General features: G+C 49.2%; 1 protein-coding gene across 3 annotated transcripts in view; it reads right to left on the bottom strand.

Moving 5' to 3' along the window:
- COL26A1 (collagen type XXVI alpha 1 chain) overlaps positions 1–22197 on the bottom strand; it is a 169591-nt gene that overhangs the window by 72236 nt on the left and 75158 nt on the right. For 2 of the 3 annotated variants that reach the window (XM_011290370.4, XM_011290368.4), the window contains exon 3: positions 19182–19285. In XM_011290370.4, coding sequence (XP_011288672.1) covers positions 19182–19285 — 104 coding nt within the window. The remainder of the gene's footprint in view (positions 1–19181; positions 19286–22197) is intronic. The other variant, XM_011290369.4, reaches the window with a different exon arrangement.

Raw genomic sequence — 22197 nt, 5'->3', positions numbered from 1 at the left:
GGGATGTCATGATGGAAGGACAGCAGGGACCACAGAGAGAACCACAGCGAAAAACAACAGGTTAAGTGCAAGTTCGTACGCTTGCACAGGTTAAATGCGGTCACGACGCTCCCCACTACTCAGTGCCCCCCTCCCACTCGGCTTCCAGAAGGCAGGTGGCCAGATGTCCAACTTCCACATACGAACTTCCACGGACATACTATCTCAGGAGAATCTCACCAGCCCGAGAGAACGTCACCGAGGGCTCACTACGCACTCATCTACACGTACCACACGTGTATATAAACCGCACACACAAACACACAGGCACAAACACTGCACACATAATTCATATATATCACACTGACACACAACACCATACGATCCACATGCCAACATACACCCCCTCCATCATGCACACCCGTCACACAGACGATACATCCGCACACACGCACGTGCACACACACTCATATTACAAATACACAAACAACGGCAGTGCCTGGGTGGCCCCAGTGACGAAGCGTCCGACTTCAGCTCAGGTCATGATCTCGTGATTTGTGGGTTCGAGCCCCGCATCAGGATCTCTGCTGTCAGCACAAAGCCCGCTTCAGATCCTCTGTCCGCGCCTCCTGCCCTGACCCCACTTGCGTTCTCTCTCTCTCAAAAATCAATAAACATTTTAAAAGATCTTAGGGGCGCCCGGGTGGCTCAGTCAGTTAAGCGTCCGACTTCAGCTCAGGTCATGATCTCGCGGCTCGTGAGTTCGAGCCCCGTGTTGGGCTCCGTGCTGACAGCTCGGAGCCTGGAGCCTGCTTCGGATTCTGTGTCTCCCCCTCTCTGACCCTCCCCTGTTCATGCTCTGTCTCTCTCTGTCTCTCAAAAATGAATAAATGTTGAAAAAAAATATTTTAATAAAAAATCTGAAAAAAAAAATACATGAATGATATACACAACCCCCACTCAGTGCTGTATGCACACACATCACAGACACAACACAGATACTCACAACGCAGAAGATACACACACAGACACGCCCCTGCTCCCTGACCCACCCTGTGACCAAATGGCCCCCAAATCCGCCCTTTGCCCTTGGTCTCTGGATGGAGACTATCCTGCTGCGAAACCAACCAGCTTCCACCTGCTTCTCATCACGCCCGGGCCCAATCCCAGTGTCGGCCGCAGCAACCCCACATTCTAATCAATTATTCACCCATACCCTCCCCTAGTGAGTGAGATAAGGCGATACAAGGCGATCCAGAAAGGCTATACCTGGTTTCTGGTCCAGGACCCAGTCTGGTCACTGACTATGCCATCGATCTTCATCTAATCATGTAATGCCCTGGGTGCTCACCAGGTGCTAGACACTGAGTCGGGCACTTTCCAGAAGCCCCCAGACTTCCCAACACCCCATGCAGAGTAAGCGTTAATATTCCCATTTCATTGACGGGGGAAATTGAGGCTCACGGAAATCATTTGCTTGTCCAAAATTTCATAGCTGATGGAGAGGTCAGATTTGCCTATAGGTCTGGAGGCTCCGAACCCCCATTTTTTCCCCTCCTCTGGTGGGGGGGGGTGGTCCTTGCAGACCAAAACGCGACAGAGAAAGTTCCAACTCTCGGGCAGCTGATGGACTAGTTGAGAAGATACACACGTAGGCAATTAAGAAAAAAAAAAGAAGAGGGGCGCCTGGGTGGCGCAGTCAGTTAAGCGTCCGACTTCAGCCAGGTCACGATCTCGCGGTCCGTGAGTTCGAGCCCCGAGTCAGGCTCTGGGCTGATGGCTCAGAGCCTGGAGCCTGTTTCCGATTCTGTGTCTCCCTCTCTCTCTGCCCCTCCCCCGTTCATGCTCTGTCTCTCTCTGTCCCAAAAATAAATAAACGTTGAAAAAAAAAATTAAAAAAAAAAAAAAAAAAAGAAAAAGAAGAAGAAAATCCCAAGCCAGTGAGAGAAGCATTGAGTGAGAGGCCCAGGCAACAAATAACTAAGCAGAGCAAGGCACCGGGGATTCTGGAACATTCCACCTCCACGTCAGGAAATGCAGCCCTTCTTGAGGAAAGCCCCAGGCAACGGCTTGGTCGTGAAGAACATTTAGGAGGTTCTTGTGGGAACAGGGGACCCGGGGCCAAATGCGCTATCTCCACAACCTGAGGGACCAGCGGGGCCCAGACACTCCAGTTGGGACAGCGAGGCTTTGCGCCACAGGCTGCAGTGTTTCTGGGCTCCTTCGAGCACGTGGGCACCCCGTAAATGCGATGTGGTGGTGGAACGGTTGGCCGAGGGAAGGGACGTCTTCATCCCAGCTGCTCTGTGGTCTCCCGGGGGTCATCTTCCTGTGGCGTCGGGAGCACAGCCCGACCCACAGATACTGGGATCACAGAGCTCCTCGTGGCTCAAGCCTAAGGCCCCAAGGTGGGCATCTTCAGCATACTCCACGGCATCCAACCCCAGCTCGGAGGGCCTTTGTGTCTGTGGTATAACAAAATATCTATATCGGATCCCCAGTTCCTAGCACAGAGCCCCTCAAACTCTCGGAATTTCCTGAGAGACTGAGCATCTTTTATTACTCAGAACGAGCCCGCACCTGGGTTCAAGCTCACGAGGTGACTCTTGGTGGGGCCCTAAGTGGCTTCAGGATGGGGGCCGGTCCCCAGAGGAACCAGCCACGTGATGAGGGGGTTGGCACTTTCCGTTCAGAGATTGATTCAATCACTCCTGGCCAATGATGTCATCCATCGTGCCTGGGTGATGGAACTCGATAACAACGGGGCTCAGGGGCTTCCGGGCCGGCGGACACAACGGTGTGCTGGGAGGGTGGTGCGCCCAGAGAGGGCCCGGGAGTTCTGCGCCCCTTCCCCCATCCTTGGCCCCATTCCATTTGGCTGTCCCTGAGTGCATCCCTTCTGATAAAACCACAGGCATAATTACTCTCTTGAGTTGAAGGAGTCAGTCTAGTGAATCATAAACCTTGAGGGGGGTTTCGTGGGAACCTATGAACTTGTAGTCAGCAGGGTGGCAGAAGTGTGGGGAAGCCTGGGGAACCTGTTCGTAGCTGGCATCCGAAGTGGGGGGCAGTCCTGTGGCCCTTTCCCTCGAGGGGTCTGTGCTGGTACCAGGTAATCAGTGTCAGAACCGAACCAAAGGGCTGGACTCACCAGCTGGTGTCAGAGAATCGGAGAATCAGTGTGGGAACAGCGTCTCTGGTGTCAGAAAGACACACCAGGACAGTGTCCACCTCCTTTTCCCCAAAGATGTCCCCTCCACTGGGGCTGGCTTAGCTGCCGGCCCTTTCCAGAAGAGACTCCAGAATTTCCAGGACAGGCCCCTCACCGTCGGCACGGCTCCTCACAGCCCATGAAGCCGTCCTCTGTCTTGCCACATTCCACAGCCCCACAGCCCCAGGAGGTAGGTCTGAAACCCAGAAAGGCATTCCTTCTGCTCGACGTGCGTGTCTACTGATCTCCTCTGCCAGGTCGTAGAGGATCGGGGCGTGGAGATATTTGTGCTGGAAGATTCTATCCCCTGCCCCCATTTTACAGATAAAGACACTGAGGCCCTGTGAGGCTGTGACCTGCCCAAGGTCCACCCGGCTCAGCAGGGCGGAGCTCCCGCTCTGGAGGAAGTGGCCACCCGAGACCAGGGTCTCTGCTGAGGCTTAAGGGCCTTGCCTCACGGCCTGCAGACGGCCGGAGAGGAAGTGAAACACGAAGTGAGCCACCTCTCCTCCTCCTCCCAGAACAGCCTTCCCCACACATGTTCGAGCCACAGAAACCTCTCGTTAAAGTTTTACAGTTAACCACTGAACATGCTACTTTGTCTCCATAATTTATACCTGACCCGGGCGTCTAGACATGACATCATGGGAAGGTGTGCCTCCTTCTGCGGCAAGTTTACAATAACCAGAGCTCAGGGTCGTTACACGGCCTTGCTCTGAGGCAGCCGGGAGCCCCGCTGAGGGGAGCGCGAGCCGCGGGCTTGCACACCACAAAGGCACCCCTCTCCAGCAGAAACGTTACTAGAACCCCATTTCCAGAGGAGAAGCCAACAGGTAAGGGACTTATGCGGGCGGAAACAGCCGCGACTTTTGGCCTCACACCCGCCCCAGGCTCTGTCCCTACCACCTGCCGCCCCCCAGATCCCACTCACAGCATCTCTGGTGCTGATCGGCCGCCTCAAAGGGGAGTCTGACCCCAGCTTCAAATCCCCGAGAGAACCTTCGCAGGCAAGGTCACTCACCTTGGCCCTCGGGCCCGGGGCTCCTGATGCCCTCTGCCAGTCAGGGCTGCTCAGGCTCACCAGAAGCCAGGGATAGCCCACTTTTGTGGCCCCTCGTGCCCCCTGAACCTAGGGGCCTAAGTCCTATGTGGTACTCACACCCTAGTCATGATCAAAAAAAAAAAAAAAAAGTAGAGATAAACTATATCTTCTGTCTCTCTGTCTCTCTGTCTCTCTGTCTCTCTCTCTCTCTCTCTCACACACACACACACACACACACACACACACACACACAACCAGGACATAACCTCAGTTTTACAATTCATTTTGGTCCTAAGCATCCATATTCTAGAAAGGAAGACACCAAAATCAGTCAATGTGTGTTTCCAATACCATTGTGCTTAGCACGGGGCAAGTAAGGAGCAAATTAACAGTCACGAGAACCACGCGTTAAGGACCTACTGTGTGCCACGGACTGTCGTCACACCAGGTACTTGTTATTCACTTCATTTGATGTACAACACGAGACAGTACACACCGTGCCCACTTCACAGAGGAGGACACTGAGGTTCAGACAGAGGAAGTGACTTGCCTACAGAACAGGTACGGGGAAGCGGGATTTCAACCCTTCGCCCGGGTTGAAGTCCTTGGTCTTTCCAACGTCCTGGCAGGCAAGGGGTACAGAGAAGGATTCACCAGCCACGCCCGGATCCCAGTGCTGGGAGCTCTAGCTGGAAAATGGAGCCACCGCCGGCAAAACATGACAACGGGAAGGAGGAGGGTGGTCAGCTGGGCGGAAAGCCAGCGCCCCTGTGTGGTGCCGCACGGTGCCCCTGCCCTGAGCCAGCTGGCCTGGCTCATGCTCGCACTCCGGGAGGCCACGTGGGAGCCCTCGGGGAGGTGAGATTCCGGTCTCCGTTCTGCGTGTCCTGCGTGTAAATCCACCACACTCTGTCCACGGGTTTCCGGTTACATGGGAAGGGGCCTCAGGCCTCATGTTACCACCACGCACTTCTCCATACTCTGCACAGGATGTCGAGGGGCCGGTGTGCTGGCTGGCCGGCAAAGCTGGAGCTCTCCCCTCCCCTTCCACCAGCCCAGGGCCGAGGGGCTGCGACTCTGTTAAAGGCGGGGCGGTGGCGGGGGAGGGAAGAGAGAACATTCTGGGCTCCCAGTGGCCCCCAGGCTGGCTTTAGTCAGTCACGTGGCATTGGAAGGAAAATGTTTGAACGGAGCCCCGACGGCAAATCGGGTACAGACTGAAGCCCCGCGCCGGTCCGGGTATAGTTCACGCACCAGCGCTCCAGGCCGGGAGAACTGGGAAGGGATGGCAAGGTTGGAGGCCCCAGGGGCCTGTCTGGTCTGGAAAAGGACTGGGGAAACTGAGTCCCTTGAGCAAGAGAGAGCAGAGACACTGTACGACGGGGGAGGGCACTCAGCAGACCTACACGCAGGCACGAGGCTCGGGGTGAGGCTCCGAGGAGGTACAGAAGCGGCTGTCTGAAAAAAAACGGAAGCACTCACCCAGGACATAAGGACCCAGGTACCTCTGGGTGGGGGCTGCGACCACAGCCTCTCTGGAGGCAGGGGGATCTGGGGAGACCCACCAGGCCATCCAGCCCCTGCCCACATTCCACTGTCAGCCTTGAGATGTCACCTCGGTGGTCGAGGGCTGGAGGCAAAGACTCAGCAAACCCTCTGCCACCTGCCAGGGAGGCTGGGGCTGGAAAAGCACCAGAAGCTACAGAATGAGGGTCTCCTGGGACTGAACCCCCTCGAGACCACCAGCACCCTCAGAGTCACCACTGTATCAGCTCTGCAGGTAGAAACGCTCCTCTGTGTGTGTCTGGTCCCAGCGAAGCTCCCGATGCAAGGGGAGGAGACCAGAAAGATCTAGAATGTTCCATGGCATCCCCTGAGTCCCCTTTGCCCTCCTAATCCACGCCACCCTTGGGGTCATCAGGCCCTGCCCTGCCATCCCAGGAGCCGCCAGACCAGCCTCGTTGTTTCCGAGTTGGGGGGGGGGGGTGCAGATACAGACCACAGGGAGGCGCTGCAGAAAGCGTGATGTCTCAAAACTGACGGGGACAGGATCTCCCCCAGAGCCCTCAAGTTCCTCCGAGAGGCCCGCCCCGACTTTTTGCTACCCCACTTTGGATGGTGAGAACGAACTGTCTGCTGTTCGGCTGGAACTTGCGTTCTCCTGTCCCCATCTACTTCTCCCCCCTGGACACTAGGCAATATAGCTACCACTTCCTGAGCAGGGAGGGCGCGTTGTGCCTGTCTCCACCACACCCCTGCGAGGTAGCAGGCTTTGGCCTGTTTTGTAGGCATGAGAGCTAACGCTCAATGTTCAAGCAACTTTCCAAGGGTCACCTGAAGCCGAAAGGAAGCAAAGGAATCGGGATTGGAACTCAGTTCTGCCCATCTACTGGATCACGAATTCTGTGACCTGTCATATGGACGACAACACAAGGTACAGTCAAGTAGCAGCTAAGACCCTCACTGTGGAGGCTATGCCGGCCAGGCAGCCTCAGGGGTCAAGACTCAGGGTTCACCCTTAGCTGCTTCCGGGAAGCTTTGGGCTGGCAGCTCGCCACTGTCAGCCCCTTCGGGAGGAACTGCCTCAGTGAAGACAGTGTCCTCACCCAAGGTCATGACCCTTTCTGGGCAGCCACATCCAATCGTCAGCTAACTCAAGGCTATGAAGGCCCAACCACTTGGCCCTCGACTCTTCCTCTGGAACAAGGGTCATCCCACCTCAGAGCTCCCATGGGGTGGGCTGGGGCCTTCACTGCAGCCCCAAATCTCATGCTGTTCCATCCACCCTGTTTCCCTTTCCATAACAGGTCTTGACCCTCAACGTACCCCTAGTAGACCTCCTCCCACACGTCTGCCTTCCAGAGCCTGCGTCCTGGGGAACCCAAACCTTGACAGCTCTCTGGCCTCCCCGGTCTCTGTATTCACATGATTTTGGCCACGTGGCCTGACTTGATCTCCTCAGGCCACGATGGGTGGGAGTGGGAGCTTTTCCCCACAAGCTCCCTTTCTAGAAAACACTGAGCTTAGGATCAGAATAGGAGCAGGCGTTAGCCCAGAAATGCCTGGTCCAATGAGCCCACTTCTGGCTTGTTGGTTGTGGGCTGTCCTTGACCTCTGAGAGGCTTGGACCCCTCTTTTCGGAAAAGGACTCCATTAAGGTCGTGGGTCTCAGAAGAATCTCAGAAAACTCACGAGCTTTGCAATCATCTCCTGAGGCACCACTCTGGCTCCTGCCGCCCCCTGTGAAATGCCCACGGGCGAAGAAGAAGCCGCCAAGGTAAGTGCTGAGAGCCCTCTGGATGTGCAGACAGCCCGGCAGCCGAATGATGCGCCTGTGACCTGGGCCAGTCCCCGTGCAAGCGCCTTCCAGAAAAAGAAGAGGCAGGTGACATCTGTGGATATTTACAGCCCCACACAGCATGATGGGAGGTGCGGAAAGACGCTTGTCTGGCAACAAAAACCCATCCCGACGGCTGGAACCACTCCAGGCTGGGACGGCGTGTCAGAGAGCCCAGAATCTCACCGGAGAGGCCGCGCTGTGGGCTGAAGCTGAGAACAAGCGCGGATGTTGAACGGAACAGGCCCTCAGCTCGTCCTCCCAACCAGGCTAAAGTTTACCAAAGATGCCGGGACGAGGCAGGTGTTAGAAGCGACTGAGGGGTCAGGCCCCGTGGAATGTTCTCTCCAGCTCAGCCAGCAATGGCCATGGCACCTTCCTTTTCCTGTCACTCGGCTTCCATCTCTCCCGTGGGCTCCAGCAGGGCCTGGCATAAAAATCAACATTTCCCTAAGCCTCAGTTACTCACTCACCTATACCATGGGGACAATGGTACATCCACCGGCTGAACCTTACATCTCACACACATGATCTTCCAAAAAGCTTGGCCAAGAAAGGAAGCTCAAGACCGGGTGGTGACTGAAGGATGATGCAGATTCAACGAGATTGTTCTCTTAAAGATAAGACACGCCTGATGTGTTCATGTGCTGATGGGGAAGGAACCCGTGGGTGAGAGAGACGGACCATCCGAGAGAGAGAGAGAGAGAGAGAGAGATAGATAGAGAGAGAGAGAGAGAGAAGCTCCCAGCAGAGTGGAGTCCTGAGAGAGTGAGCCAAGTTGGATCCAGAGGGCCAGGCCTTGAGCTTGAGGAAGACCCCTCCCTAATGCTTACCTTCCATGAGTCCCACCACAAATCAAACACACCTTAGCAAAGCCCTCATTTCACAGCACTGGGGTTATTTGCCTACTTCTCTGGCCCCTGCACACACACACACACACACACACACACACACACACACACCTGGGAGCTCCCCAAGTCCCCTTTCCAGCAGTGTGACCCAAGCATCTAGCACGCGGTGCCTGGAACCTTCCAGGTCCTCAGCTAATTTGAATGCACGGCCCTACCTGCTTGCCCCTCCCTTCAATGACAGCCATGGCAGGCAAGTCTCGGAAACACCATCAGATGCACTGAGAATCGTTTCCCTAAAATGCTGAGCTCTGCAGACCGGCCAGGAGGCAGCAGCCTCATCCCAAGAGAACGCCTCCCGGCTTTGAACGCTCAGCCATTCAAAACACAAACACGCCCACACACAGAGCTCAAGCCAGGGGTGAAATGTCAGCACCACCTTGGACTCAAATCAATCAGCTCGACGCTCGCATGCACTTGCTAAGCCACCTCGTCCCGGGCCTGCCCTTGCCCGTATGGAAGCGCAGGGACTTCATTTCCTGTCCTGGCTAGGATTCCAGCTGAAACAAACAAAGCAAAACAAAAGGGAAAACTCCCCCTGCTTGCGTTAAACATATCTCCTGATGGTCGAGTCTATCAACTCCTCCACGACACCGAGTAAGATCTGGGCCCGAAAACGCCGGGAACCGGGCCGCTTAGGTATTTTGGAAAGAAGCCGCCCAAGAGTCCTGCTGACCTTGACCTGTTCCTTGGCGCTGGGAAAACTCTGAGTAGGATTTCCCAAGACCTCAAAGGTCCCGGTGGCTAACAGTGAAGAGCACTTCTGCAGGAACGGAAGACTCAGGTTCCAGTTCTGCGTCAGCCACTTCTCAGCTGGATGACCTTGGCCAAGACTCTTCACATCTCTGAGCCTCAGCTTCTGCATCTGTCGCAGTCTGTGTGGGCCGCTACAACCAAGTGCCATATACCAGGGGGCTCATAAACGACAAGCATTTGCCTCTCGCTGTTCCGGAGGCTGGGAAGTCCAGTATCAAGGTGTCGGCAGATCTAGGGTTTAGTGAGGGCTAGCTTCCTGGTTCGGTGCCTCCTCACGTGGTAGAAGGGGGAAGAATATTCTCTGCGGCCTCTTTTATGACCTAATCACCCCCAAAGGCCTCCTCTTAACACTATCACATCGGGGAATAGGTTTCAACATACAAATTTGGGAGGGGAGACACCTACATTGTCTATATCGGCATCTATACCATAGAAAAATAGAACAGCATGACTGAAAGCCCTTTCTAAAGTATGAAGTACCAGGGCACCTGGGTGGCTCAGTTGGTTAAGTGTCCGACTCTTGGTTTCAGCTCAGGTCATGATCTCACGGTTCATGGGTTCGAGCCCCACATCGGGCTCCGTGCCGACAGCTCAGCGCTTGGAGCCTGCTTCGGATTCTGTGTCTCCCTCTCTGTCTGCCCTTCCTCCACTCACGCTCTGTCTCTCTCCGTCTCAAAAATAAATAAACATTAAAAAACTAAATAAATCAAAATTAATAAAAAATAAAAAAATCAAGTGTAGGGGTGCCTGGGTGGCTCAGTCAGTTAAGTGTCCAACTTTGGCTCAGGTCATGATCTCACAGCTCGTGAGCTGGAGCCCCACATCGGGCTCTGTGCTGACCGCTCGGAGCCTGGAGCCTGCTTCGGATTCTGTGTCTCCCTCCCTCTCTGAACCTCCCCTGCTCGTGCTTGGTCTCTCTCTGTCTCAACAATAAATAAACATTAAAAACAAAAAGCGTGAAGTACCATTTCAAAGGTGAGAAATAATGATGTGATGATATGATGTTGACAAAGGTGATGAAGTCACCTCTGCTTCCAGCCAATTGAGCTAAGTGGAGGGATATCTCCTGGCGGAATGTAGGTTAAGGAACTACTTTTTAAATTAAATCTGGGGGTAAAGCAATGGTACTGTATCCCGTGCTTAATGCGGACTCCTTTGATCATGTCCCAGATCATGTCCAGGTGCAGAATCAGTCAACAGCCCTGCCAGAATCCCAACTAAAGGGCAGGCACTATGCTGGCCACCACAAGGAGACACAGATGGTGAAAATACTTTCTGCCCCCACACCCAGAATCTCTCAAGTCTGTCCGCAACAGAGTAATCAGCAACCTTTCCAGGGGCTAATTTGGCAGTATGATTCAAAGCCTTGACCTATGCCCCTCATGTATACCCAACAGTTCTGCACAGGGATTGATCCTAAAGAAATTATTAAAGGTGTTGACGCCGATTTAACTGCAAAGATGGTCACAAAGTGTCTGTTCTGTTTCTGGTGGAGGAGCTTGTATCAGACTAACTATAGGTAAAGATTACAGGGTCTCGGGGTGCCTGGGGGGCTCAGTCGGTTGAGCGTCTGACTCGGCTCAGGTCATGATTTCACGGTCCGTGGGTTCGAGACCTGAGTCGGGCTCTGTGCTAATGGCTCAGAGCCTGGAGCCTGCTTAGATCCTGTGTCTCCCTCTCTCTCTCTCTCTGCCCCTCCTCTGCTCACGCTCTGTCTCTCTCAAAAATAAATAAACATTTAAAAAAAGATCATAAAGTCTAGATAATTTTTTAAACAATTATTTGAAAACCCTAGAGAGCAACAAAAGTCCAGCAGAAACTGAAGGAAGTCAACCGTTGCAAAAAAGAAAACAGAACTTGCTACATTACATGGCTTTTCCCCCCGAGGGAAAGATTCAGTTCAGGCGGTGTAGGGCGGCCGGAACCTAAGTCAAAACCTGCAGTTGTTTAGGCTTAAGGCTGCCAGAGGACGTGGAAAGTGAAGGAAGAAATCTAATAAGAAACAAGCTAATAGAGCAGAGAGCCCCAAACTCTGTGTACGAACTCCCCTGAAGTCCTTGGCTGACCCCTGAATTGTGCATGTGTGTGTAGGGGAGATTCCAAGGAGCTGAGCAGAAAACAACAGTGGGAAGGTTACAAAAGCTGAGCAGAGATATCAGCCTCTGCCCAAGAAAAGGGCGATGATTTAGCGCGTGTGTCTCTCCACATTTGGAGCTTGAGTATCTCCACCTCGGGCTTGCCTTTGAAACCACAGAAAGGCCAAACCTGAGGACTAAAAACTATATTCCAGGTCTAAGGGGTTTACATATCCACCCGATGAAGTGTAAAAACCGAGGCCTCACAAATTTAAAGTAATTTCACTGCTTGCTAGAACAAAAATCAACATTCTTCAAGGAAACTGGAATCACTACCACATATCATTCAAACTGTCCAATATATAAGCAAAAGTTATTAATGCGGAAAGAATGACAGGGGCAGTTGTGACCCAAGTCCAAGGGAAAGGGTCAATATAAACAAATCCTAAAATGACCCAGATTTGGAAATAGAAGACAAATGACTTCAAAAGTAGTTATTATCTAGAAATTCTATTTTATAAAATAAATTATGATCATAATAAGTGAATGGATGGAGAAATCTTATCAGGGGACTATAAACCACACAGACACAGAAATGGACATTCTAGAACTGAAAAAGACAGTGTCTGAAATGGACTGAACAGAAGATTGCGGACATCAGAAGAGTCAATGAACGTGAGAACAGATCAATAGAAACTATCTAGACTGGGGGTGCCTGGGTGGCTCGGTCTGTTGAGCACCCAACCCTTGATTTTGGCTCAGGTCATGATCTCACGTTTGTGGAACTGAGCCCTGCACTGGATTAAGATTCTCTTAGGATTCTCTCTCTCCCTCTCCCTCTCCCTCTGTGCCTCCGATGTTTGTACGTGTTCTCTCTTTGTCTCAAATAAATAAATAAATAAAAATAAATAAATAAAACAAGAAAAAGAAAAAAGAAATTATCTAGACTGAAGAAGAGGGAAAAAACAAAATCTCAGTGACAATATCAAGAAATCTAACATCTGAGAAATCCCCAGAGGAGAAGAGAAAATGGGAGAAAAAAATACTTCAAAAAATGAACAAAATTTTCCTGATTTGGTTAAAACAACACACACACACACACACACACACACACACACACACACACACAACTCATTGGCTTATAGATCCAAGATGCTCAAAGAAGCCCAAACAGAATTAAGAAAATCTTACCTGATAACATCATAGACTGCTAAAAGACAAGGATAAAGAAAAATCTTACAAACCACCAGAGGGGGGAAAAAGACACATTCCAGAAAAGAAACAACAAAATGAATACAACAGACGTCTCACCAGAAACAATGGATGCCAAACGACAATGGAATAACCAGTCTGTCTAAAGCACTGAAAGAAAAAAATCATCGACCCAGAATTATGAACTCAATGAAAATATTATTCAACCACTGAAGGATTGGAGATGACGTGAAGAAATTATAACCCTTGTACAACGGAATGGGAACATAAAATGGGATAGCCACTATGAGAAAAGTTTTGCCACTCCCAGCAAGTTTAACACAGAATTACCATATGACTCAGAAATACCAATCCTAAGTATATAGCAAAAAGAATCGAAAACAGGTGTTCAAACAGAACTTGTACATGAATGTTCACAGCAGCCTTATTCACAACAGCCAAAAGGTGGAAACAGCCCAAATGTCCATCAACTGACGAATGAATAAACAAAATGTGGTCTAGCCATATAATGGAATATTATTCATGATTTGGATATAGCCCACAATTTGGATGAAGCTTCAAAGCATCATGCTAAGTACAAGAAGTCAGACTCAAAAGGCCACATATTGCATGATTCTATTGATATGAAATATCCAGAACAGGGAAATCAATAGAGACAGAAGGCAGATTTGCGGTTGCCAAGGGCTAAAGGAAGAGGGGAATGACGAATGGCTGCTTAAGAGGCATAGGGTTTCCCTTTGGAGGGATAAAAAAGTTCTGGAACTAGACAGTGGTGATGGTGAACCTGTGAACATACTTACAATCACTGAATTAATTATATTCTTTAAAATGGCTAAAACGGTAAATTTTATGTTATGTGTATTTTGGCAGTCAATTAAGTCATTGATTATTAAAAATAAATTAAGGCAAAATAGGTATCGAAAAAATATATTTAAGTAGAGAGAATTCACGACAAGCAGACCTGCAAGACAAGAAATACTGAAAGAACTTCCTGGGGCTGAGGAAAAGGGATACCAGATGGAACCTCAGAGCTCTGGGAGAAACAAACATCACTAGAAATGATAACTTAGGATAAACAGAAGATTTTTTTCCTCCCTTCACCTGTTAAAAAGATAACCTGTTTGGGGCGTCTGGGGGGCTCAGTCGGTTAAGCGTCTGACTTCAGCTCACGTCACGATCTCACGGTTCGTGAGTTCGAGTCCCGCGTCAGGCTCTGTGCTGACAGCTCAGAGCCTGGAGCCTGCTTCAGATTCTGTATCTCCCTCTCTCTCTGCTCCTCCATCCCCTCTCTCCCCTAAATAAATAAACATTAAAAAAAAACAAACAGAACACCTGGATAGCTCTATGTCTATCAAAGAAAACAAATTTGTTATCAAAACCTTCCCTACAAAGAAACTTACAGGTCCACATGTAATGTAAATGTTGAATTCTATTCACCATTTAAGGAAAAAGTAGTATCAGCTTCACAAGAAAATGCTTTTAGAAAATACAGGAGGAGGGGAAACGTCCCAATTCTTTTTACGAGAACAGCATAATCCTCATAACCAAAACACTGACAGACATTATAAGGAAAGAAAATTACAGAGAAATATCAAATACAGGAATATGAAAATGAATAGTGCATCCAAATATGGTTGATCCCAGTAATAATAACATTATTCCCAAGAACAAAGGGTCGATTTAGTATTCCAAGTCAATGTAATTTGCCACATTAACAAAATAAAGGAATTTTAAAAATGATCACCCCAGTATAGATGAAGAAAAAGCATTTGACAAGATTCAGCACCTCTTCCTGATGAATAGTCTCAACAAAGTTAGACTAAAAGTGACTGTTCTCAACTGATACATGGCATATATGAAAAAATCTACTGTGGACAGCATACTTCATACTGAAATGGAGAACTTACCCCACCGTGATCAGAAACAAGGCAACTATATCTGTTCTCACCACTTCTGTTTAACATCTTACCAAAAGTTCTAGCCAGTCCAATAAAGCAAGAAAAATAAAACAAAATGCATTAATATTTGAGAGGAAGAAGCAAACATATCTTTATCCACAAAGGACATAATAGATTACACAGAAAACCCAAAGAAATCCATAAATAAGCTATAGAACTAATAAATGAATTTAGCCTGGTTTTTAGATACCGAGTCAATATTAAAAATCAAATATATTTCTATATATTAGCAGGAAAACAATTACGAAATGAAAATTTAAACAGCAATCCCATTTTTCTTTAGAAGAAAGACAGTGTGAGCAAGGCAGAGGGGCACAGGAAAAAGAGAGAGAATCTTAAGTAGGCCCCATGCTCAGTGTGGAGCCCAATGCATGACCTGAGCCAAAATAAAGAGTTGGACATTACACCAAGTGAGCCACTCAGGTGCCCCTAAAGCAATCCCATTTTTTTTTTAAAAAAGCACAAAAAATACAAAATACTTAGAAATAAACTTAATAAGCAACAAGGAATACCTCTACTCTACAAGCTGAAAATTAAAGACCTAAATAAATGAAAAGCTATACCATGTTCATGAATGAGGAGACTCATTATTAAGGTACCCCTTCTCCCCAAATTGGTCTATAAATTCATCACAATCCTACTCTCCATCACAACAAACACTTTTTTTTGTAGATATTGGTAAGTTGTGTGAAGTTTTTATGGAGATGCAAAGGAACTAGAGTGGTCAAAGCAGTCTTTAAAAAGAAGAAATTACAACTATGTTCCATTTCATTCCCACTACAATAGCTACAATCAAAAGAGACTAACACATCAAATATTGGCAAGAATGTGGAGCAACTGGAACATGCTTTGCTTATGGGACTGTAAAATATTAAAACCTCTTTGGAAAACCATTTGGCTATTTCTTAGGAAGTTAAACAACCTAATTAAAAATGAGCAAAAGTCCTGAACAGACAGTTCACAGAAGAAACTATAAGAATGGATGGTAAGTACGTCAGATAGACATACAAAAAGATGCTCAACATCATTAGTCAACAGAGAAGTGCAAACTACAATCACAACAAGATACCATTTCAGACGCATTAGAATGGCTAAAATTAAAAAGGCTGACAGCACCGAATGTTGGCAACAATGTGGAGCAACCGGAACTGGTGGGAAACAGTTCGGCTCTTTCCTATAAAGCTAAATGTACAACATCACTTTGCAATTCCACTTGCAGGGATTTACCCAAGGGAAATAAAGACATATATCCACAGAAGGATATTACAAGAATGTTCACATAAGTGTTATTCTTTTTTTTTTTAATTTTTTTTTATATTTATTTATTTTTGAGACAGAGAGAGACAGAGCATGAATGGGGGAGGGGCAGAGAGAGAGGGAGACACAGAATCGGAAACAGGCTCCAGGCTCTGAGCCATCAGCCCAGAGCCCGACGCGGGGCTCGAACTCACGGACTGCGAGATCGTGACCCGAGCTGAAGTCGGACGCTTAACCGACTGAGCCACCCAGGCGCCCCAGAAGTGTTATTCTTAAAGCCAAAAACTAGAAACAACCCAAAGATCTATCCACAGGACAATACATAAATAAAATTGTGGTTATTTATACAGTAGGATAATACCCAGCAATAAAAATGAATTAACTGATACACATATCACAATATGAATAAATCTCAAAAAACATTATAATAATTGAAAGAAACCACACACAAGAGAATATATTATATGCTTCCATGTATATGAAGTTCAAGAATACGTACTTGAATAACTGATCTATGGTGACAGAAATCAGCACAGTGGCTGCTAAGGGGTGGGAACTTTCCAGGAGGTGATGGAATGTGTGCATGTATCAAACTCATCAAAGCATACACTTAAAGAGTGGTGCATTTCAGGGGCGCCTGGGTGGCTCAGTTGGTTATGAATCCAACTTTGGCTCAGGTCATGATCTCACGGTTTGTGAGATCGAGGCCCACGTCGGGCTCTGCACTGACAGCGTGGAGCCTGCTTGGGATTCTCTCTCCCTCTCTCTGTCCCCACCCGCTCATGCTCATTCTCTCTCTTTCTCACTTAAAATAAATAAAAATAAAACTTAAAAAAAAAAAAAGAGTGGTGCTTTTCAGAGTATGTAAATTTTATCTCAGAAAAAAAAAGATGTTTACAGTAATGTTAGCAATAATTTAAAACTTGGGAGCAACTTCAATATCTTGTAGTAGGGGTTCAGTTAATAAAGTATATACCCAAATCTTACAGCCACTAATAATATTGCCACAGAAAGCTATCTATCGACACGGATAAACATTCATGGTAACTTATGTGAAAAAGAAAGTTATCGAAAGCGTCCAACTGACATGAAAGCACAGGAAAAAAGGTCTGAAGGCTTTTCACCAAAGTGAGGTTCAAGGTTACCTTGAGAGGCGTGATTCTGGGTATTTTTATCTTGTCTACACTGAACGTGCGCTTGCTTTTGTAATAAGGAAAAAACATTTCTAGATATATACCTATTATAGTTACAGACACTTAGACATGTCTAATTCTCCTTAGCTGTGTTCTCTAAAGTCACCATGGTTCTGAATTAGCAAATGTTGAACCATTGCTCCTATAGGGCAAGTACGGGGTTGGGTCTCTCCCAGCGTCTGGTCACCACACTTTGGTCAACTTGTTTTACATGTGCTGGGAGAACTTAACGGCTGTCTGCACCTCACCCGGCAGCTCTGGGTGTGACCCCTCCTGGTCCCTGTCCCATGGGTGTCCTCTGTTTGAGGATCTGAATCTGTGCCTTGCGCTGTAATAAACCACAAGCTGTGAAGGCAGGAGGTCTTCGGCTCTGTGAGTTCTCCCAGTGGATTATCAGACCTAAGGGTGGTCTGGGCCCCCTCCCCCGTCGCATCTATATCAGTTTCTCGAATCCCCTTTTGAATCCCTTTCGCTGTTCTGCTGGTTACCTTAATGAGTTCTGTCACACACATGCTCGTGTGCGATCTGCGTGAGATTGCGAACTCAGACATTCTGAGGCTTACGCTTCGTTTACTAGTTCATCCCTTTAATAAGGAGAACACAAAAAGAGATGAAAAACGTACATGCTTAGGCAGTGCAGTGGTTTCCAGGAGAGGGAGGAAGGAGCCCTATTCGGGCTCAGTTACCCTTAGAAGAAACACACAGTCTGCAGGGTGGCGAGTGGCAGGTGGGGGAGGCAGACATGAAAACACACGGTTACAGTCAGCTAAGGCAACGACGGGGGCCAGGGGGCATCGGGGGCTCTGGGAGTTTAGAGAAGGGCCCGAAGCATTCCCAATGCTGAGCAAAGGCCTCTAAAGATGAGCAGAGAGAGGGGCCCTTCTCTGTATGAGTCCAATGTTGCTCGTTTTATTGGTCACTGAAAACTCAGTTAGTTACTTCAGGGTAAATCAATCACGTCCCTAGAAACCCCTGCCTGCCCAGTTCCTTGCAGAATCCAGGCAGCATGACCGCTCTGTTCAGTGGGAGGGACCAGGTGTCTCTCCCCATGGCCGTGGCATTGACAAGAGAAGTACATCCAGATCCTGGCTCTGAGAGCCTCCGACTCAACCAGGCACCTGATGTGAACCGTGGTCTTTCACATCAAGTACGTGCGGTCCAGCCACCCCCAATTTCACCTCGGGGAGCCTGGCCTCCCCCCACCCCTCAGCCCCCACCTGCTCCTCTCCAAGGAAAGACCCACCACAGCTCTATGCCCCACCCCCAAATGTGGGCCAGCTCCCCTCCCAGGATCAGGTGCCTTGTAAGTCAGGAAGGGCAGTACCACTGGACCCTTTTGGCCTCCCGGCCCCCTCCCGCAGCTCCGCTTTGGGCCACGGGCCCCTGAAGCATCGTCATCATTATTACTCCTGCTATTTCTGTTACGTTATTATTTACAACCCAAAGAATTTTAGGCAGTTTACAGTGAGAGCATGTTCCTAACATACTATAACTTATCGTAACTTCATTATCACCTAACTTATAAAAGCATATATGTAAAACAAAAAATCAGTAAGTTGGATGATAAAAAAAAAAGACAGAAAATAATTTTATCAGAAAGTCAACGTCGTAGAAAGCCACGGTTCCCAAATGCAAAACTGGCCCCTGAGCCTCCAGACCGACCAGCTAGCATGGGAACAAGGTGGGCTGCAAACCTGTTGGTTGGACAGAACCCACCTTCCTTGGCCATGAGCGCGGTGGGGATTTGCTGTCATCCCTCCCTGACCCACCTGAGTGCTGCCATCTGGCCCCCTCGGGTTGCAGGGGCAGGCTGGGACCCGGTCCAGGGGCTCGGAAGGAAGTCCCCAGTTTGGGCCCTCTCCTCCCACCCTCCCTCGGGAGCGGGGACAGAAGGGCAGGACAATCAGTTCACCGCCCACCAGGTCAGTTTGCCTCATTCTACAACAGACGTGGCTCCAAGGCTGGTGAACTCTCAGCTGCACCTGCTCAGAGACCCGGTGGCCAGCCCTGCCCGCCCCCCATCCACCAGAGCAGAAGAAAGAGGAGGCAAATCGAATCCCCTCCCCCAGGCTATAGGGCTCATAATTCGCCTCCATTCCACACCCGACCGGGGCACACAGGGACCCCGCCTCGGTGCCCACCGGCAGAACTCCAGCCAGTGCCCGGTCCCCCTGCACCCAGTGCCCCGCCCCCAGACGTTTGGCCTGGACTCCCCCCCCCCCCACACACACACACGCACCCTGGCAGACTCACCCTCATCACAGTTGCTCCCGGTGAAGCCAGGACAGCATCTCCATTCCAGCACCGTCACCGTGCGGTAGGACACTTTGTATGTGGGTCTGATCAGAGTCCTGTAACTAACACAAGGGCAGCATCAGGAGAGTGTGAGCGCCGTCCACCCCTGCCCCCCAGCCCCAGCCCCAGGGCTCTGGGAGCCACCTGGTAGTGGAGTCCATCATCCCAGCTCTGTGCCCACTGGCTGTGTGGCCCCGGGGAAGTGACCACCCCTCTCTGTGCTGGGTGCATTATAAAGTCCCTCCCCAGCTCTGCCTTCCTGCAGGTCTCCAAGCGTGGCCACCTAGGGTGGGAAAATGTCAGCCATGGACTGAGCTGCGTTCCCACAACTCATATGTTGAAGCCCTGCCCACCCTGCCATGTGACTGTATTTGCATATAAGGTCTTTAGGAGGTAATTAGTTAAATGAGGTCGTTAGGATGGGGCCCTAATTCCTTAGAACTGGTGGCCTTGGGGCGCTTGGGTGGCGCAGTCGGTTAAGCGTCCGACTTCAGCCAGGTCACGATCTCGCGGTCTGGGAGTTCGAGCCCCACGTCAGGCTCTGGGCTGATGGCTCGAAGCCTGGAGCCTGTTTCCGATTCTGTGTCTCCCTCTTTCTCTGCCCCTCCCCCGTTCATGCTCTGTCTCTCTCTGTCCCAAAAATAAATAAACGTTGAAAAAAAAAAAAAAAAGAACTGGTGGCCTTATGAGAAGAGGAAGACAGAGAGAGAGAGATCTCTGTGCTCACGCACACACTCAGGAAAGGCCGTGTGAGGACACAGTGAGAAGGTGGCCATCTGAGAAAACACATTTCTGTTGTTGAAACCACCCAGCCCGTGATACTTCACTGCGGCGGCCCGAGCTAAGACACAGACCAAGATCATGAATAAGGGAAAGAAAAATATCAGAACGTGCATGACTTCTAACCACCCCGAAGTTACTGAATTCCAACACTCTTTCCCAATCATTTCTTCGGTTGGTTCATCCAATGAATACGTATGAATACATGTGAGCGCCAACTACACGGAATCCTGCGGTCACCGACTGATAAAACTGAGTCCCATCCTCGAGAAAATCACAGCCTAGCGGATGATAGAGACACGTCAACGAAAACTCGCAATCCCGATGGTGGGACCCTCGCAGCCCTAGAAAACTCCCACAAAGTGCGGTGGGTCCCACAGTAAAATTTCACACTCCTGCAGTCGTGAACTTTTTCTTGCAAGTAAGCTTGATACTATTTTGCAAAACTCTGAGACATAAAAGAGACCACCAGACCACAACGAGCTATCACCTCGAGCGCGCACAGAGGTGAGAATGGCTGTCTTCAAAAAGACAAGAAACGGGCGCCTGGGTGGCTCAGTCGCTTAGGCGGCCGACTCTTGGTTTCGGCTCAGGTCATGATCTCACGGTTTGTGGGCTCGAGCCCCGCGTCAGGCTCTGCGCTGACAGTGCAAAGCCTGCTTGGGATTCTTTCTCTCTCCCTCTCTCCCTCTCAAAATAAATAAATAAACTTAAATAATAACAATAGTAAAAAAGACAAGAAACAACAAGTGTTCGCGAGGATGTGGAGAAGGGGGAGCCCTCATGCATCCCCCCTCATGTGGGGATGTAAATTGGTGCAGCCGCCGTGGAAATTGGTGTGGCAGCTGACAGCTCCTCTAAAAATTAAAAATACAACTCCCATGTGATCCAGCAATTCCACTTCTGGGGATTTAGTCCAAGGAGAACAAAAAAAAATGAATTCGAGACGCTACCTGCACCACATGTCCACTGCAGCATGAGGTACAACAGCCAACACAGGGCAACAGCCTAAGCGTCCATCGATAGAGGAACAGCTAATAAAATGTGGTGCATATATGTACAAATGAAATATCAGCTATAAAAAGGAAGGAAATCTTGCCATTTGCGGCAACAGGGATGAACCTTGCGGGCGTTATGCTAAGTGAAATGCATCAGAGAAAGACAAATACTGTATGATTTCACTTATAGGTGGAATATAAGAAAAAGAAAAAAAACAAGGTCATACGTACAGAGTACAGACACGATTGCCCGAGTTGGGGCAGAGGAAGGGGGAGCGAAATGGATGGAGGGGGTCAAAAGGTAGAAACTTCCAGTCATAAAATTAACAAGTCTTGGGATGTAATGTACAGCAGGGTGACTATAGTTAATAACACTGAGTAGAATATGGGAAAGTCGCTAACAGAGTAGATCTTCAAGTTCCCATCCATCTTGGGGTGGAGGGGCATGTGGGTGGTTCGGTCAGTTAAGCATCTGACTCTTGATTTCAGCTCAGGTCACGATCTCACAGTTTGTGGCATCGAGCCCCACGTCGGGCTCTGCACTGACGGTGTGGAGCCCGCTTGGGATTCTCTCTCCTTCTCGCTCTCCGCCCTGCCCTGCCTCTCTCCGGTGTGTCCACTCTCTCTCTCTCAAAACGAATGAACAAACTTAAAAAAAGGACTAGAAAAATAATTTTTGTAACTGTGTGTGGTGACAGATGTTAGCTAGAATTATCGTGGTGATCATTTGGCAACATATTCAAATATCAAGTCAAACACTATACGTCTGAAACTAACATAATGTTGCCACACACACAGACACACACACAACATAGGACCCAATTTCACAAGGGGATAAATTTGGCTTTACTATTCGATTTCCATGCATCATTATAACTTTGCTGCTCGATCTCATTCGCACAACTTCCTCTTGAAAACAGAGCTACGTGAGTTCACAGAATCCGGATCTGCTGACACCAAGCAACTTAATCGGTGAATGGGAAAATTATGAATTAATTGGTAGCAGCAGGCGTGACGTTTCGAGATGCCCTGTTGACAGGAAAACACACGAGTCGCGTCTCAAATTTCAGAAATCCTGCACTAAATCTGAACAACCCTGTTACACTAATTTCTCTTAAAAAAAAAAAAATTCTTCTCGCTCATGTTTCATGAACGTTCTGGCAAACCAGCTTCCCCGCTGGAGGTGGAAGGGGGGC

The sequence above is a fragment of the Felis catus genome, chromosome E3 (genome assembly GCF_018350175.1).
Source record: "Felis catus isolate Fca126 chromosome E3, F.catus_Fca126_mat1.0, whole genome shotgun sequence".
Classification (NCBI taxonomy): domain Eukaryota; kingdom Metazoa; phylum Chordata; class Mammalia; order Carnivora; family Felidae; genus Felis; species Felis catus.
The sequence above is the reverse complement of the archived record's forward strand: the minus strand, read 5'-3'. Positions and strand labels throughout refer to the sequence as shown.